Here is a 19419-nt window from a genome sequence, read left to right on the forward strand (position 1 = left end):
ATGACAGGAGTGAAGCTACGGGGATTACAGCGAATTGCAAGAGTCTCGGGGAACAACGGGCCACGCTTCTTCGCTTCGGTATCCTCTGGCTCTCTTCTAACGTAACCAAATGTCCTGTAAAGAAAGTATAACCTGCTCCTGGTATTAATGCTTCATGCAAATGGGGCATATGGTAGACAGACCCATGACACCTTCACATTCTGGTCTACTGTATAATAAAGAAAAATTGCTTCCATTTCCCTCCAGATAAGGCAACTAACATAACACAGATAAATGGGAAGTACATGAAACATCTTTTGCTTGTTGGGCGATTGTCCCTGACCCCCTACTCCCTCCCCACCCCCCGCCCATAAGATACCATGATAAATAAAACTTGCTTCTGTACAGATATTTCAGATTTCAGAAACACATATTTGTCACATGCCAAGATAGGACTCTGGGGTGTTTTTTTTTTCCTTTGTTTGTTTTTTGCTTTTTTTTTCATAAGAAATGTGGTAAAATAAAATAAAAAAAGGAAAAGTGATAAAAACACAAAAGCAGAGCTAACTACAGGTCTGTATATACACTTTGTTAGCCACCTTTCACACGGATTCTTGGTGAACAGGACAGACTAATAGTCCAAGTCCCTGTTGTTCCCAGAATAGCAAATGACAAGAAAAATCAATACTTTAAAATCAGTGGCAACATAGTAAAAACTGTACACTGTTGTCCATTAACTTAAAAAGCAAAGTCACTAGATGGTATAAAAGTGAGAATGGGTGCCTTTTAACTTTGATAATAGTCTTTTTTCCCCACTTAGGTTGCACAGTTATCTCCATTGTCTTTGCAGGGCCAAACACAAAATGCTAAAGAAGAAGGCTATTGCTGATAGACCAAGATTGGTGGCAGCAGAAGTGTTTGCAGTTTTATCATTCTTGGTGTTTCCCGTAATTTCAGTCACATTGAACTCAAACTCCAGAGAGCACTGCTGCAACTCACAGCCACTTCCGCTTTCTTCTCCGCTGCTCTCGTCACCTATAGAGAACACACGCAGTTCATTTGCATCCCTCCGCACGGATCTGAACAAAACTGCCTAACTCAGGAAAGAGCAGGAAAAACAAGTCTTGGTTTTACTAAAAGGTTTCATTTCAAACGCTTGCTGAAACCCAATTGAACTCATGGCATCTCTGGGATCGAGCATGGACTTCCTTGCGTACGTGCCTATGTGAAACGCATGCTTAAGCAGCGTCTTGTACCGTACAGGGAAAATATTGGACAAATACCAGGGAATGCATTTACAGTGCAAACTTGGCATGCCTGCCTCAAGCACTCTGCACTCCAGCAAGCTGCCTCCGTAATGGAAGTGGTGTTGTGGCATCCACACAAAGCTTTGGCTGGGCCAGTTAGCACTACAAAGCAATAGGGCCAACAAGTTAATTAACCCACTGGAGGTTGCAACTGCACACAGCTCAACTGCTCCTAGGCTTAGAGACGGCCGGTGAGGAGCAACGTGGCATGTCCAAAGGTGCCACTTCTGGGCATAGTAAGCTTTCCCCGTGGGCACAGCAAAGGACCCCATTTCTCTACCCTCCACCACTAGGTAACGGATCCCCGGTTCATATCACCTCCCTCTGGATGGACAAGGCAATGCCATCCAAAGACGACCCATACTTACTTATGTCGATGAAGTCGACATCATTTCCATTGTAAGCATTCTTCATTTTATTAGTCATTACTCGAAGGGCCATGATTTGCCGACGAATCACCATATCTGGCTTTGTGATGTCAACTTCTACCTCGGGATTATTCACCTGGTTGGCTAAGCCATTCCCTGTCACTGCGAAGTCATACCTGAAAAGTAGAGTTGGCCATTATTAGGATGCATGTTGTCATGAAGAGCGTTTCAAGGATTGGGAGAGTTTTCTTAACGTGCCTCAAACATGGGCCTACTTTCAGTCAGGACACAAGGGAAACAGGATTTTCTTTGCTACCAAAAAGGCCTGGAATTCCTAAAATAAAATCACTCATAAGGCCAGAATGGGGTTTTCTCCCATTTGGGCACTGATTAAAGAGTTTTGATCTTTCAGCTTCATGACTGCATGACGTTCCCATAGACATGAAGTGGGAACAACATTGTCTGATCTTAATTACACCAGTCTGAACCTGGAAAATCAACTGATGGTGAAAGAGGTATTCAGGATTTGCACTGGCATGGCTGACATCAAAGTCTGGACCTATTAGTGTTAAGTCTCAGGCTAAGAGTTAAGATCTCAGCGAACTGAAATCGTACAAAAGGACTGAATATCCAATTTGCTTAACTCTAGCAACAAGCAGATTATTTGTGTAATCAGATTTGTGGCATCGAGTATCACAAAGCACTGTTCCTTATTGGTTTTAAAAGGAGGATTGCATTGCTATTAGCCTGGCTTGACCAGGATCAGACCAAAAGCGGCTCGTGGGAATATGTGGTTCTGAAGCAACACAGGGTAGAAAGATGCAGTCTAGCTCTTTGGTTTTAAGTGTTAAATGATCATGCTCAAATGAAAATTTATGCTCTGCATGAAAAATCATCTTCATCTACAGAGGGAAAGAACTTTATTTATCCAGGATTTCAATAACAAATTGAGAGAGAATTCATTGCTTCATATCAACCCGACAATTAATAATTTGGATAGAAAGGGGATAGGTTGCAGCTGTGTCTGCCTAAGGACATAGGCAGACAAGGCTCTTTGTGTAAACGTGATACCTTTTATTAGACCAACTCAAATAGCTGAAAATAGCAAAGGAGAATTTTTCTAACTATTTGAGTTGGTTTAATAAAAGATACCACATTTACCCAAAGAACCTTATCTGCCTAATTTGTTAGAATTCACTTTTCCTGTTAATCTACCTGATGGAAGACTCATTCTGGAAAAATGCAACCTTGATTGTTCGGACAGCAGCTCCCAATGCAGGAAAGCATCTTCATCCAAGGCAGCATGTAAGTTCGTGCTTAACTTTGGGAGCTTGCTTAAGTCCCGCTGAAACAAATACTCCAAAGCCCTGTGGGCCCAGGGGAGGCCAGTCAATTAGATTTAAGAACATGCCTTGTGTGTGAAATGGTTGCTTAACTGCCCTTTTGAATAGAGGTGGATTTTAAGGCTATTTTTCAACCTAAACTATTGTATGAAAAATTTTGCCCAGCTCTACCCTGGCTTTGGCAGTGTAGGATCAGACCTGAAATGCCAACAAAGCTGTCCCAGTGCATGCGTCTCTCCTAGTCTACTATAATAAGACAGGTCAGGTATTCACAATGCTAAACCAGTTGTCACCAGAGAAGAATGTGCTGAGGATCACCATACGCTTTTGGGAACTGGAAGAGTTTCTTCCTGGCCTGCGTATCAGAAACACTCTGTGGTTTCTTGACTAAAGTACGTGCCCTACATAAGCTACCTCCCAAGCAGGTACTGGGCAGATGAACAGCAGAATGGTCCAAGGGTTATTGCACTAGATACCCACATTCAATCCCCCTGTTTGCCACATTGTTCCTTGCATGTCCTTAGCCACCACACAGCCTAAGTTTTCAAGCTGTAAAATGAAGATAAGAGCATTGCCCTGTCCAAGAAAGGATGGTGTGAACTATGCAAGTACTACAATGGGCACCCAAGAGAGGTACCGAAGTCAAAGTCAGAGGCAGCCAAAATGCAACCAGGCAGACTCTGGAAGGCTGAAGTAGTGTCCCGTGAAAAGACGGTGAATTAAGTCAACTCTTCCAACCTGCTCTTGGCACTCCCGTTCCAACATTTGTCCTCATTAATGCTGCCGGCAGCCATCTTCTCGTCGTTACAAATGTTGCCGGGCAGAGAGGACCAAAACTTTTTGGCCTGCTTCAGCTTTTCCTTTACATCAGTGACCTAATAATAAAAAAAAGAAAACAGAACATCAAAGTTAATCCCCGCAGAGGAAGCTGGAAATGGAGTTACATCATAATAGCTACGTGTAGGCCAGAACCTCAGTGCACGTAGGCTGGCGTCGTCACATCAGACTCAACAGCCTCTGGGCTTGTTTGGGTTTATTTTATTTCAATATAGAATTAAACCCAGATTTTCAAGAAGTCTATCTTTCAGAAGGGAAGCCAGTAAAACAAGCACTTACCTGGAAAGCAAGTGCTGATTTAGTTCCTGTCTAGACCTGTAAGTAGATTATATCCTTTCAAGAGTTTCAGATCCCTGCGATTTCCCTCCACTGCTTTTAAAGTGACAAAATGGAAAACAGACAGACTGCTGTGCACGTGTGTACACACACGCAGACATGCACACCCTTTCTTCTTAATTCATTTAAAGCCTTCACCTGGAAAAGCTACCTTTTAGGCCTGCCAAAGCTAACCATGGGGGTGACAAAGCACATTATGTGCATTATGAACAGAGCTTGTTCTGTAGCAGTTCGACAGGTCAACATGCACTCACCAGCCTATCTAAACTCGTGCCAGCAGCTGTAGTTGGCCGCTCCTCTGGATTGTAGGGTCTAAAGCGAGCGCTGAAACCGCTCTCAGAAACCGAGCGAGAGGTCCGGCCTTGGGCCAGTGTTTTAGGCTGCCCACATCCTTGGAAAACCTATGCAATTTAATGAAGTAGCTTTAGAAAACAGGCATTCAAACAAGACCTTCCCTTACGTTTCTTATCCAAATACCATCAATCAAACACTACTGCGCCACGCAAAAATAATAAAACAGTGCTAAAGACACAAGAAAAGCATTTAAGGCGACATTTTCCATTAGCAGAGATGAATATCATGTGCTGGAGAAATAAAAACAGGATTTCTCTTTAAGCCACTGTAAAGCATTGACGTTTTACCTTCTGAGACACTTGCATGCTGTTCTCCTGCATGTTCATGATGGCATCAGAAATTTTCACGTCAATCGGGTCCATGACTGACTCGATGTTAAAAGGGCCCTCCAGCCTCTCAGCTACCATCAACATGGAATCTAACGTGGAAAGAGGCAGACATGAAGTGTTTTAATGGAGAAAAGGCAAGCACAGCACAAGGCAAGTACAAACAGCAGCCCATTGAAAGCAAAGTCTCGAGTTAAAGAAACCCTTTCCCTGATGCCCACAACCCAGCTGTCTTTTAGCATATCGCTCTTAAAAAGGCAACCTAACATTGCATTTTGAGACTCCGGGCCATTGCACTTGGACAAGCACATGTTTCGCTCTGTCAAGAAATCTTTTCGAAGGAATCTCACTCATCGGTGGTTCAACTGCCGTCAAGGATGAGAGGCCTATCGCGGCTGACGAAAACAGAGGGGACGACACGCGAGGGCAGGAGCGAGCTGTTGAAATGCCACTGCTGATCGGCATGCGTCTTGAGGAAACGTGCTCTACGCTCAGGCTTTTAGATCTTATTCCAGCAAGTAAAAGTAAAGGGATTCAGATGAAAGCTTGGGCCCGAATGTTAGAAACACTTAATGCAAACTACATGCAGCAAAATCTATATTTGATCAGAGAGAACAATCACAGTATTCTCTAATGCACTTGTCTAACACAACCTAACAACAACTACCCACATTAGAATAAACCTCTATTTATAACAAAGGGCTTTTATCTTCCCATTACACCATAAATAATTTTCGGCATTAGGACAAAAATATTGGCTTGCTTATTATTCATCCCGAAGAAAGACATCAGACAAGAGTGCCTGGAACCTACAAAACTGAAGTTTGGGACTTTTGATAAAAAGGAAGGATTTTGCACGCATGAGGAATCAAAGGTTTCTGCTCCCTGGCTTGCACCCTTTGCAACAAGGACGCTACACGCGACCACAGCCAAAAGCTTGGGACTAACAGCCTGCTTTCCTGTATCACTCAGGGCAAGCAGATGAAAAAAGACGGATGGTAGCTGTCACTGCACAATCATTCCCCAATGCACATGTATTTGTCAAATACGGCATTAAACGTGTCCACTAGCTAGGGCATCTCTACCATTTTCTTCAGGCAGTTATTATTGGCAGGAAGTTTTTCTTCATGTTCAACATCTATATTTGCATTTAAATCCTCCTATATCACACAGGCCCAGTGTCCCTTATACCATGCTAGGGCCATTAGTCAGCTCCCTCTTTGGTGTTTACACACTTCAAATATTTGCAGATTGATGTTACCAAACAGACGGCTGTTAGCCAAGCCAAAGCATCGCTAACGCCAAGTCAGCCCCTCCATCCCAGTCGTTTCTGTTGCCCTTTCCCACCTCCTTCCCTCATTTTGTCAGAAGATGGTCACAAACCTGCAATTTTGTCAACGATTTGTGTTGAACCCGTAGGGTTTGTGCATTATGCAGGAGGTCAGACTCCATGACTGCAATGGTCCCTTACAAAAAGAAAAAAAAAGGCTGTGCAGGAGTTCCCTCTCAAAACCGATGATATGGCTGTTCACTCCCATTACGCAGCAATGGGCGTTTCACGTTCAAAGAATTAATTTGTGCCAAATTCAAGTACTTCTCAGAGAACATAGTCCCTTTATTGGGGCAGAAAACTTCTGTGCTTTTATATTAGTGCTTAAAGGCCTATAAAGAGATCCCATTTATTAAACAGGTTTTAGTCACTCTGTTTAAAATAAAAATCCCAGTATAAGTACGATACCTGTACATTTTAAAAAGAACCATTGTAGAGGAAGTGTTTTAGCCCCATAATCCCAATTCTTCAAAATAGAAATAAATCTGTACAGGTCTTTTCTGAGGGTTGGCTGACTGAATAGGCAACAGCTACCACAGATCAGGAATTCTCTCCAAGGGGTTGCTATTAGAGTTGGGTGTGCACGGTTAATTTAAACTGCAATTAACTTCAACCTTGAGAATCGTGCCACCATTCAGGAGTGGATTCTCTCCGTCTCTCTCAGTTCAGCCACAATGCTAATATTTAAGCACTCAAATCTGAGGAGAGCTACAATTTATAGAAAACACAAATGTCCTTGCATGTGCACGCACACACGCATGCACCATTAATACCAGAGTTTTACAATCTATAGGAAATGCAAACACATATATGCAAAGACTGCTAACATGCACACATGCACACTATTAATGCCCGAGCTCCTACAACCTATAGGAAGTGTAAACACATAGATGCAAAGAGTGCTAATCACATACACATGCACACATGCACACAGAGCATTAATGCCAGAGCAGCTATAATTTATAGGACATGCAAACAGATACATGCAAAGACTGCTCACACACCCACACACAGCATTAAGGCCAGGGCTGTTACAATCCATAGGAAATGCAAACACATACATGCAAAGACTGCTAATAAATCCCCACCACCAACACCATCACACAGCATTAATGCCAGAACTCCTGCAATCCATAGGAAATGAAAACACATGCACACACAGAGTGCTAGTACACACACACACAGCACACAGACACACATGGTGATAATGACAGAGGTCCTGCAACAGCATGGCTGGAATTCAGGCATTAGGGACTGCAAACAGGTCTAAACTAAATACATTTCCCCCCCCAAAAAGGTAATAACAAATGAAACAAAGAGTCTTCGACTGTATTGTGGTGGGCTCCAATAAAGTGATGCTTCAAATCTCTGAGTAATGACTGCTAGCATGAATATACCATTGTGCTGGAGGAGAGAAAAATGCTTTTGATGTGCGAGCAAATGGAGACTTTTGTAAACAAGTGGAGCACAACTCAAATGTGTTCATCACTGTCAAAGCTTTTGGGGGGTTGCAGGCACCATAAAGAGCATCCCGTCGTAATTTGGAGGATGCCACTCACTTCGGATAAAAATATTATGAATGGACAGATAATAAACACGCATCATGTATAGTTTTTAACAAGAAAATCATTCCATTTTGTAACTACTTAATTCTCCGAGTGGCCAGGAAAGGCCCCAGATCAATAAAGTGTTTGTGAAAGACTGAAAGGAAACATAAACCCCAATTCTTCTGGCTGCTTGGCGTCTTTGTAAACTTTGAGCCGGGCAGGCCATACACAAGAGCATGGGAATGTAGAGCGAATTGGGGCCTTTGTTACTTATGGTGCCATGGCGTTACATGTATCACAGCTAAGGAATGCAGCCTCCGCTTTGACTGCTGATATAGAAAATGCATTCGGCCTCCAGCAGAGGGGCCAAAGCTGGCTATAAAAGATAAGGAAAGTAATAATTGGCCTTGGAGAATATATTCAATTGTAGCTCTTCAGTAGTAGTGATAGATCCTGACAAGAAGCACTAAAGCACATAAACTTTCATTAAAATAAAATTTAAAAAAAAGGAAAGAAAGGAAGAGAGAAACCTGTATCTAGGCCACAGTGTTATTTGGGGGATATCCGAGTAGTTCCTACCTCCTGCTAGGAACTGGCTAGTGTCCTGCCAGCAATCATAAGTAACAGTAAATCCGCTCTGGCAGCAACATTTGACATGAATAAAGCTGGCTAGGATTCAAAATAACGTTAGCGTGGCTCCACTACGTGATAGGGAACGAGTTGCACCTACCCGTAATTCGTTGCAAAAAGCGGGGGGAAGCCAGCAAGCTTCCCCTGGTTCAAAATCAATCAGGGCTCATAGTAGAGGTGATCTCTTTTATTAAACCAAAAAGATTTTTGCCAAAAAAAATAAATAAAATAAAATAAAATTTAATTGCAAAAAACATGCTGGTCTAATAAAAGAGATCATCCCCACTCTGAGTCCGGAGTGCCTTTCCCTCTAGACTAATAAGGCTACAACCTGGTTTGAAATCAGTGATATTTATGAATGAGGACAAGCTGGTTGGGAGTGTGCGACGTGCCCCACAAAAGGGCGGCAGGGTGCAAAACGCAGCACAGACCTCCGCTTTACTTGCAAGCGGAGCACAGTAAAGCCCGCGCTTCCTCTCCGCATGGCAGAGATGGGAGTGAATTGAAAAAACATATCGCTCCATCCCTTAAAGAGCCTTTTCCTCCTGCATAAATTTGTCCTTGCTACTGGCATTGAGATGACCCACAGCAACAAAGCAGCCTGCTCTTGCTCAAGAAAGCAATTCTTTTGCATTGTGCCACCAATAATCAGAAACCCACATCTTCAGCTTCACTGTCTGACTTGAAGAACAAAAGGCAGTTCTCAGACTTAACCTCACGATTTAAAGGGGGGGGGGGAAGGGCCTTGACCATTCATTAACAATAGTCATTTAAAAAAAAAAAGAGAAAAAAGGAGCTCCTGGCACACAAAGTAGGGCTAGAGAGATGTACATTGAGACTGAATTCTGCCATCTAAGAGTAAATTAAACCCTTGTGGAAAAAAAAAAAAATCATGAAAAGGCAGTGGAGATCAGCATTGTTCATTCAGGCTGGGGGCTTTTTCCAGCAGCTTATTTGTAGCAAAGTATGCCCCTGTCTAATTGCTTCAGACCTGTGCCAAGAATACATTTCGGAAGTAATTTAAAAGGTGGTTAGTTGACAGAAGAGATTATAATAAACCTTGTAGGAAACACTCCAACATCGTATCAGGTTTTCCCAAAAGGTCTCTACCTTGAACTGCATACACACGGGAGGCCTGATCCTAGTAGGATGTCTACCAGAGCTTCAATCTCAGCTCCTGGACAGTCCTACTGACTGCCAAGGGACTACACACCTACGTGAGTTAGGTACGCAAGTATTGGGCCAACAAAGATAAGCAGAGGGAAGGAGACGTGCAATTAAAGCGCATGCAAAAATAAGCTCTGCCATCCTTAAAAAATGGTCTCTAAAATTCTGGTTTTGTTAAGCATGCAGATTAGGAAAAGGGCAGCAAAGGCAGCCCATCATCTGAAGTCCTCTCATACTTCAATATTCAATACACAGGGGATAGGTCTACAGGCCAGCACACTAATACATGCCCCCACCCCCAGTAAATCCTATGTTATTTTCTGTATAGTTTGTGTTGCAAAACTGGAAAATTAAGATTGAAGGCAAATCAAATTCCCAGCATTTGCTCAATTATTCCGTTTGAGTGCTTAGAACTAGTCAACTCCTAACGGAAAATATTTACACAGAACCATTAAAATGTGGCATTTTGCCTCTTGATTAATGAATCCTTTCTGTTTCTGCAGCAAACAAGATAATTTAAAATTTGTCTACAGAGAGCACATATTAATGTTTTCAAAGTCTGCCTTCTGCAGCAAAAGTAACCAACCCAGAAACAAGTAACACAAAGAGTTTTGGCAGTAAATGCATTTGCAAGCATAACATCAAATACTTAAGCAATGAGTGGGCAGATAACATTTGGGGAAGGGGGGGGAGATTATCTGGGGAGAAATGACACTTCCAATCTGTTTATTTTGTCTTGTGTAATAATTGGGATTTTTGTATGCAAATCCTGAAGACGCTCATTCATATAACATGGCTTGCCGCCTCTCCCCGACTTTACTTTTTAGTTGCATACAACCTATAGCAATTAGCTATCTGTGCTTTTGTCTGTTTTCTGGGATTATGCTTTCCCTTTCATGGGATTCCTCTTTTCTACTTGGACTAGTTGCCTACATGTCTTCCAGCTTTAAGCTATTTCAGCTACCATTGTGGCTGAAATAATGTTCTCATGAGAGAGTGTCAGTGCTCTTGAGGATCTCTCTGAAGCCTAATTTAATGTTGCACTTGCAAATAGTGTTAAAGTGGTAATTAGCTCCCTCCATGAAACAGGCAGGCGAAACCTTCCTCTGAAAATACCGTGCATATATCCAGTTAATGTGGACAATTAAGCAAAAAATGTGTGTTTAGAACTGGGCATAACTATAGCTTTTAAATGAAAATCTAGCTTAAAATATTAAAATACGCCAATTACCAGACACTTCCTTTTTCCCCCTACATATACAACCTAATGAGTGGGAAATCTTTTCTATGCAAATACGTCTTCAAACGTCTCATTGCTACAGAAATGCACTGCTGCATTCTCAATGGTGCAGTATACTTCACATCTGTGCTTTAATCTGCATTATAAGGAGAGAGGTGCTTGTCCCTAAGGAAGTGTCTGACAAACAAATCCAGAGTCCTCTTGAAAACATGCTCTGAGCATTAGCATTTGGGGGGCTGGATAATATCAATTATATCCAGAAATGGCAAAGGTACATCACCACCAAAATCTGTCCCAAAATGAGATCTGACATTTCAAACTCAATTTGACAGGATGAACAAAGAGGCCCATAAACATGGAGATGAATGGCCAGAGATCAAGATTTGCAGGATGGCGCAGACCTGGTCTGCTCTGAAGTTTGGTGCATATCCATCACCTTTGCCAGCCTTCAACTCTTATCAGAGAAAACAGGACTGGAAGAGACCTCGTGAGGTCTTCTTGCACGGGCCCTTGTCTCAAGGCAGGATCAGGAACTCCCTGGAAGGAATGAGCCTTTAGGAAAGACAGGAGTGTGATTAGGATGGTGGGGAAGGGCAGCCCAAAGATAAGAGGAGCCGCAAAAAGAAAGTGCATCTATGCTTTGCAAAGAGAGTGGTTATGCAGATGCCATAGAAAAGGAACACAGCACATGCATTAGAAATGCCAGCGATAAGGAGGGGAAGCTGCAGTCACACAGGGGAAAGCAGGTTACAGTCTCCCACCTATGGGTGCAAAACAGCAAGCCTTGTTAAGCACATCTGGGGGCGTGAGAAATCTTGGGAGACTGCACCTCTCCATCACAAAACACGTTGCTTTGGGGCAGCATTTTTCTTACAGACCGCTGTTTGGCCATAAACACTGCTCCTGGATACCATGCCAGATCCCGGCTACCCCCCCACAACCAAACAGAAGGATAGACAGGACTTCATTTAGACGTGAGGGCTCAGACAGGAAGAGCTGCCCAGACGCATGGAGTTGGTCCGGTTGGTCTCTCACCCATACAGCCTACTTTTTTCCACCCCCATTAAAAAGGCTGGCCTTTCTATTGGTGACTGGTACATTGCAAGTCAGTGTCCTTGAGGAACAATGTGAATGGGAGAACGATTGCGGTGCAAAGGTTTGCAGGATAAGGAGGCAGTGCAACCATCTTGGTATCTCCTACAGCCACTTGAAACAAAATAGTTACGGTCATTGTGTAAAAAGCAAAGGAGCATCTTCAGGACCACCTGTAAAGGCAGTTTTTCACAGGTAACAGCCATCAGACATCTACTTCCGCACTCAGTTTTAGCCCCTACCATCTCACCTATGAAGTTATTCCACTCTGTGTCCAGGTCCCCTTGATTAGCTAAACAGCCTCTCATGACGTTAAAACAGTAATTGTAACATGGCTTTATGGAGACGAGGCCTCGGCAATGTGGACAGTACATCATTTTCAGCAGCGCCCGGGTACCCTGGGGAGTTGGGTTCACCTTTAAGAGAGCAAAAGAAAAAGAGACGGCAATTACATGTCAGTCACAAAAAGAAATCACATTTGTACCACTGTAGGAAAGACCATCGGAGGAGAAACCCCAGGGTCAGGTCTGGTTTCCTGGCTGCAGCTCAGCTGTTAGAGGGTTCAGCCTTAAACCACGGTGACTGCAGAAAGTTGTTTTACACACCACACCTTGGGGGTGTAAGGCTATTTAGGAGGTCCTTTTGCTACAGAATTTAAATCAAAATGGAACAGCACCAACCAAAAAAGGTAACGCAACATTAAACCATGTCCGTTAGTTTGCAAAGTCAAGTGCTCAAAAGATGGGTGACTGTAGATCCGGCATTTCCCAAATAACCTTACCTCTGCCCCTAGTGTTAGTGTCGCAGCTCTTAATGAAGCTGGGACACAAAAGGGAATTTAAAAAAAAAAAAAAAAGGGCGAGATCAAGCAATCCAGGACTGAAACAAAGTGCCTGGGCCCATCCCTACATGCAGCTACAAACAAAGCAACCTCTGATGCAAAAGATGGAAGCTCAAAAAAAAGCTAATAAAAGAGCCTGAGCAATGGAAAGCAAAAACTTTTATGTGCAAGTTACTGCCAACTCCCTCTTTAATTGACCAGCAGGAAACATCACAGCTGCCGATTCCTTCCTTCGCCGAGCACCATGCTCCATCCTGCTCCTTCTCTGGGCAGGTTTTTTTCCAACTCCAAACCCTTGCACACTACAACATTATACCCAGGTTACTTTACAGCAAGTACTCAGCCACATTAAATAATACGACTACTTTCATGTCTCAATGAAGTTACAGCTGAGCTTTCGGCACTTCACACCAGAGTTAGGACAGAGAACAAATTCAGCTAATTCGTTCCAGGTCTTCTGCTCATGTTCACCCCGGCACTGGTATCTGAAGTGGGTGATGACAACCCCAGAGATCCTCTGCAGTTCTATTTTCAAGAGTGACACACGGTCATTCACATTTTATTTGCTCTTTGGCAAAGCTTCAGATTGGTAAGTGAAACAACTGTCACATAAAAGGCAAGCCTGGTGCAGATGTACATGACTTGCCCAAAATACCTTCACGCCAACACAACTGTGTGCCTAAGTGCTACTTGCCAAACAGAACTATACCCTCCAGAGTCCATACGAGCATCAATTAAGCAATCATGTAGAGTGTATTAATAAAACAAGAAGGGTAACAGCTAAATCTCTCCAGTGTTTTAACACTAGGACTAAGATTTTTTTAAACAATAAATTGCGAGTATGAGCCAAGAAAAAAGACAGGGTTTTAATTTTTGGATTGCTTTATGGGGGGAGGGGGGACACGATGAGTGTTGTGATCACTTGGTAAAATGCAGCAAGTGGTATCATCTGCTAGAGGACTGGAAACAGAAGTTTGATGACAAAGGAGTTCAGAAACCTCGAAAGAAGATTTGATTTATTTAAATCCTGGCACCACCAGATGAGTGTAGGTCTTGCAGTGACTAAGGTTTGTTCTAGCAAAAGCACCTCGATGACAACTAGCAAAAGGCAGCACTTGATGACAACTGGGATGTCCAACAGCAAGAACTTGTCTGAACAAATGGCTGAGTGGTTCCCTACCACATAACTTGCAGAAGGAAGGCTATTTTTCTGCCCATGAAGTTGGCACAATCCTAAGGGAGCACACTCCAATTTTGGAAGATGACAGCTAGGCTTTCGGACTTCTTGGAAATACAGTATCTTAGCCATTGGGAAAGGAAAGATTATGAGCCCTTCTTCCCCCTTGACCCTAGATGATAACATCCAACCAAAGCATTTCTCTTTCTAAACAGAGCTGTGAGAGCTCTGCATATGTCCAAACTATGCCTTGGTTTTTCTTTAAGGTGAGCTGCGCCTGGGCACAAGGATGAAGGGTCCATTTCACTTGCTCCACGGAGCAAAAGTGTCCCTCGATGGCAGGACAGCGGGATCAGGTCTGATTACCACTTGGTGTTTATGGAAAGCACTGTATTAATTGATATGCCAGGAACACTGCTCCTGACTTGCAAAACCCACACACTGACACAACTATTTTAGAAAAGGCCACCTTAATGGCTGGAAAATAATGAGACACCTTCATGAGTGGATGTCCCATGATGACATGAGAACCAGGTAAAGATCCCAGGAAAGGGCTCTGAGAACTTCAGGAGCATGAAGAAATGAAGATGCTCTCAAAAACGCTGCACATTTGACCAAAGAGAAATCCTCTACTTACCTGCTGTGTTCAGAATGCAAAACAGAGCAGAAGCTTGTCTTCCACGTGTCCAACCTGCCAGGCCGAGTCCAAGACCATCTTTCTGAAGAAATCTGCAGACAAGGTTCTTTGGGTAAATCTAATACCTTTTATTAGACCAACTCAAATAGTTGGAAAATGCTTCCAACTATTTGTCAGGCTGCTGAAGAAATCTGAGAATTCACGGCCAAAGTGCAGGTCTCTCAAATATAAGTTAGGAGGTTTCTTTTTGGAAAATACATGTGTGGAGAACCACCTGAATCACCTCTTCCACTTCTAAAGCTCCACTCAAGGACCGGTCAGTTGGGCTTAAATTCAGTTGATTTCAATGCACGATCAAATGCCCTTGTACCATACTACTCCGGCTAGATGGAAAGCAGATGAGAAGCTCATCAAGACGGTTGGTGAACCAAGACCTCCCTGGCTACAACAGGTCTACCAGTACGATAGACTACAGCATCTCCCCCGACCTTCTGCAGTGCTCTGGTGAGAGGATGAAAGGGTGGGAAGTCTTCACGACAAGCCAGCTGTGGCCATGAATTTACGATCTTGCTGGGGATCCCCGAAGCCTTGTGATTCAGGTAGGAGGAAAACAGATCTATTGTTGGGAGACCAAGTTCCTTCTCCAGGAAACGAAACACCAGCGCATACAGTTCCCGCTGTGTGCGATCTGACTTTGTGCCTACTGCGCCACTCTTCCGTAACGTTCATCTTTCCTGGATGTGGTTTGGTTAAGAAAGTCGTCCAGGAAGGTATAGAGACATGGACCTCTTGAGTCTGCAAGAGGCTATCCCCATCACCAGCATTTTCAGAAACATTTGCGGGCATTTAGTTATAGGGAGGGATATAAGAGTTTCTGACTTCCCTTGTTTTCCTGGCTTTTTCCATCATGATGCACTCCAGATGGATGAGCGGGGGGTATAAAGAAACCCCAGTGACCAGCAAAGAAAGGCAATCCCCTTTGCTCATAATCACAGACCCTGAGGGCCTGGAGATGGAAACCAATGTTTTTCTTCTGTGGGAGGAAGAGCTGGAAAGAGAGATGAAATCTGAGCAACTCCTCCTATGTGGAGCCATACCCATGCTGATCGACAGCCCTGGTCTGCCTCCACATCTTCAGAAAACAGGAACCCAATGGCACAGATCCACAAGCCTCACTGCCAAGGAATGATGGCTGTTACATGGGCTCTGTGATAGCCAACACTGCAATAACATTGAAAAAGCAAATCAACAATGAACAGCAAAGCGCTACCTCCTAGTCACATGGAGATATTTCTTCTGGCCATCCATCATATACAGAACCATAGAAAATTAGGGCTGAAAGAGACATTCAGAGGTCATCTAGTTCAACCCCAGCCATAATTTCAGATCATCTTTCTTAAAAGAAAGCAAGGATCTGTCAAACACCTGTGCACGTAAGCAATATTCCTTAGTGTTGATTCACTACAAAATTGGTGCCTTCAGATGAGTCTCCAACACTTCCAGAAGATGAGTGGTCCTCAAGGGACTTGGTTACATGCATCTGGATCCAACCAAAAAAACCCTCTCGTGAAACTCCTGATCTGGGAACAATCTCTGGATTAAAAAATAGACTTCCATAAATTGGTTCCAATACAGCTACTTTCAGAGCATTCGAGCTCTCTACAGAGAAAATCAAGGCCAACAAAAGGCAATTTGGCTCTGCAGAAAGTAGGATAGCAGAAGTATGAGAAACGACTCACGAGGAAAGAAGAATCTTTGGATTTTAAGGCTGGACTTGAAAGATTTAGCAGGGGAATACATTCCATAACAAAGCAGCTTATTAGGCAAGAAGCTCTGCCTTAACGAGGAACCAGTTCAAACACCGAGAAGGAATGATGGAGAAGAGCCAAATCAGATGATTTATGGTAGAAAAATCAAAAACAGAATGTCACAGAGGTATCATCTGCCAGCCAGATGGGCTATAATTGCCTAAGTTATTCTGGGGAGAATCCACACAGTATTCCCACACCCAGAGATTGGGGTCACCGAGCTCAATTTTTCCTTTGACAAAAAAAAAATCCCCCTATTTCAATCCATTCAGTGGCAAGCGCCTTCTCACTGGAGATATCACCACGCTGCCTTCAGGACAGCACATCATCTATGCCTGCCGGCAGCGTTCTTCCCGTTTTATTATCTAAGCGTTGGGCAGATGCAAGAGAAATCTAGTGGCATCTAGATTTTGAGGTTTTGTATCCTTTATGGATTTTAGAGGATATGTAGGCAGGGCATTGCAAACAGAAGACGCCTTCAGATGTTGCACTCAAGATACTTCTCCTTTTAATCGCAACCTTGATTGCTTGCTTAGATGATATGTGGGTGATTTCCACACCCAGCTCTCCGGTTTGCAACAGATGCCCCCAGGTATCCTCGCAAACATCTGGAACCAACGCAGAGCTGAGGAAACACAACACTGGCCCAACTTCAACCCATTGCGATGTCATGACTTTATCATAACTAATCTATACTATGGAACAAGTGAACACACAAGTATTTTGCAAGATGCAGCCGGAGATAAGGGAGTCAACGAATCCATCTTTCTGGCCCTTTTTTTTTGCCTTCAAGAAAAAAAAAATCCAGCCAAAAGATACAGGTAGAGATCAGCTCTAAGAGACTGTTTCAGTGGAGATTAAGTAATTACACCTCATTGCCACAGCAGCAAATGCTTAACTGCTGCATATTACCGCAATGAAAACCTTATCAAGCTCCTGGCAAAAGGCCAGTACCAAGTCCGGCCCGATTGTGAAACTGCAGCAGGACGTGCCAAATGCAGCGCTGGCAATTCTTCACAAGCTTTTAATGCACCCTCCACAATGCCAGGTGCAAACCCTTAAAGCACAATTGTATGTAACCATAAACCCAGATCCGCTTTGTTCTGAGGTTGTGTTTATCTTGGAAAGAAACTCAAGTTCATTCAAACTCTACTCCAGAGTGACCCTCAACACCAAATAATCCCCTTTCTAATAAAGCAGAGTTCCAAAGAAAGCTTTATTTGCTGAAGAGGATTTACTTGAGGCAATGCCAGGTCAGGTAGTACACTGCCGCACATACTTTGGAAAAGCTTACAATGAGAGTACATGCACTCGAAGACCTTCCTTTTATCTTGTGAAACGTATTTACTTTCTATAACGTTCCTTGTCACTACAGCAATCCATCACCTCTGCGGTTTCATCATGTAAATCACAATTTGTCCATGCTGATACATTTTGTCAAACGTGACAATTAAAAGCTGTTAACAGACGTGCTTTGGCACCAGTCTCGGCATTTGTCTCAAGCCCGTTCCTTGCAAACGGGATTTCACACGAGCAAAGTCAAGTGAGGAGCAAGCTATGTTTTTTTTCTTCAACTACTTTAAACACTGCACAGAATTACCACGGTCCAGAACCCTCCTACCCTCATTCACTAGATTGGATAAAATAAATTTTTAACTAGCCTTTTCTTTTTTTTTAAGTCATTCAGAAATTTCCTGTCAATTAAGCACAGTTAGTTACTTTCATCCTGGCTTACGGTCAAATGGCTGGAGTGGGTGGTTTGTAATTGCATCTCTAGAATGTTTCCAAATCATTAGTGAAATGCCTGGTCTTACATGCAGATGGCTTTTCTGCTAAGAAGTTTCACCAGTCAAATGCTCACGTCTCCCAGAAAAACATCAGGCCAAGAGCCTTATCCGTACAACCAACCGACCGACCAACCAACCCACCCAATGAATTTGCAAACAGCCTGACAACCAAGGCCACCTTCAAAGAGACTGAATCTACAGGCCCAGAAAGCAACAAGCCCCGAGCCAGGCTCTATTCCTCAGGACTCGTAGTTTAAAGCCTTGGCAACCCATGTGCGTTTGGGTGGGTCTCTGCTGTTGAACATCCTAATGAAGCATCCCAGGACCCCAGCCCTGGAAATGGATATAGCTCCCTGGCGCAGGGCTTTGTACATCCTTGCTCTCTCACGAGAGCCAACGTGAGTGGGGCTGCATGCTTCACTCTGCTTAAAAGATCCAGGCTTTATTTTTCCAGTATTTGGCTTTTCACACAAAGCTGTTTGGCAAAGCTCGTATCTGCTGGAACATTCATCACTCGGTTCATCGTATGTGTTATCAAAGGAGGCAATTGCACATTTGCAAATTGCTCTTTCTCCAAAACTTTGAATCCAACTCAGATGGGTAATTTGTTTTGCTCCAGTTTTCCTCGAGCTAAGCAATATGTTAACTTGTAAGCAGGCCCCGTGGATTCATTCTGCAATCGGGGCGACAGCAATCGGACCGTACACCATTCTGCAGGAAAGATTTTTAAATCAAGTTGTAAAAAAATTTCCTTTCCAAGCATCAGAGCCTTATGATTTGACCCAAGCACTGGCAGCAAGAACAGATGCACCCGTTTTATTTCTTAAGTGTACACTAGCACAGCACTGGTGTATGGAAGCACACATGACAGGAGAATGTGTAAAATCCAACATTTTTAAAGAAATGCCATGTCAACCTTTGGATTAGTATTCCCTTTCATACACCAGCTCACTCGCAACACCTCATTTGGGGCCAGTTAGCTTCCACTTAAGTTACCAACTATTCTGGAGAAAGCAAAACGTCTTGATCTACAAAATGAAAGTTGGCAAAATGAATGAAGTTGTCCTACCTCCAAAACCCATTTTGTTCTTTTAAATGCTTCATGGGCAGAAGCCCAGGTCCTTCCTTACTGGAGCAGTGCAGACAAACAAGGCCAAGACTGAAGCTCTTAATATATTTTCACTTCTACAATTCATGCTTCAGCTCAAGGTGTGGCTAATAACAAGGCCAAGGTCCTACCCCATGGAAGTCCAGAAGATAAATGCACAATAAAACAGAAGTTTAATTGAGTTTTGCTCCATCTCTCTCTCTCT

At 43.3% G+C, this 19419-nt stretch overlaps 1 protein-coding gene across 1 annotated transcript in view; it reads right to left on the reverse strand.

The window, feature by feature from the left end:
• Nucleotides 1-346: 346 nt before the first annotated feature.
• GPC4 (glypican 4) overlaps nt 347-19419 on the reverse strand; it is a gene marked incomplete at its 5' end in the record, with an annotated part of 96143 nt that continues 77070 nt past the window's right edge. Inside the window, 6 exons of the mRNA XM_019536168.1 lie at nt 347-1014; nt 1655-1830; nt 3736-3872; nt 4425-4571; nt 4812-4942; nt 12107-12272. Of these exons, the coding sequence (XP_019391713.1) occupies nt 809-1014; nt 1655-1830; nt 3736-3872; nt 4425-4571; nt 4812-4942; nt 12107-12272 (963 nt within the window). The remainder of the gene's footprint in view (nt 1015-1654; nt 1831-3735; nt 3873-4424; nt 4572-4811; nt 4943-12106; nt 12273-19419) is intronic.

Source organism: Crocodylus porosus, unplaced genomic scaffold (assembly GCF_001723895.1).
Source record: "Crocodylus porosus isolate Cpor-Errol unplaced genomic scaffold, CroPor_comp1, whole genome shotgun sequence".
Lineage (NCBI taxonomy): Eukaryota > Metazoa > Chordata > Crocodylia > Crocodylidae > Crocodylus > Crocodylus porosus.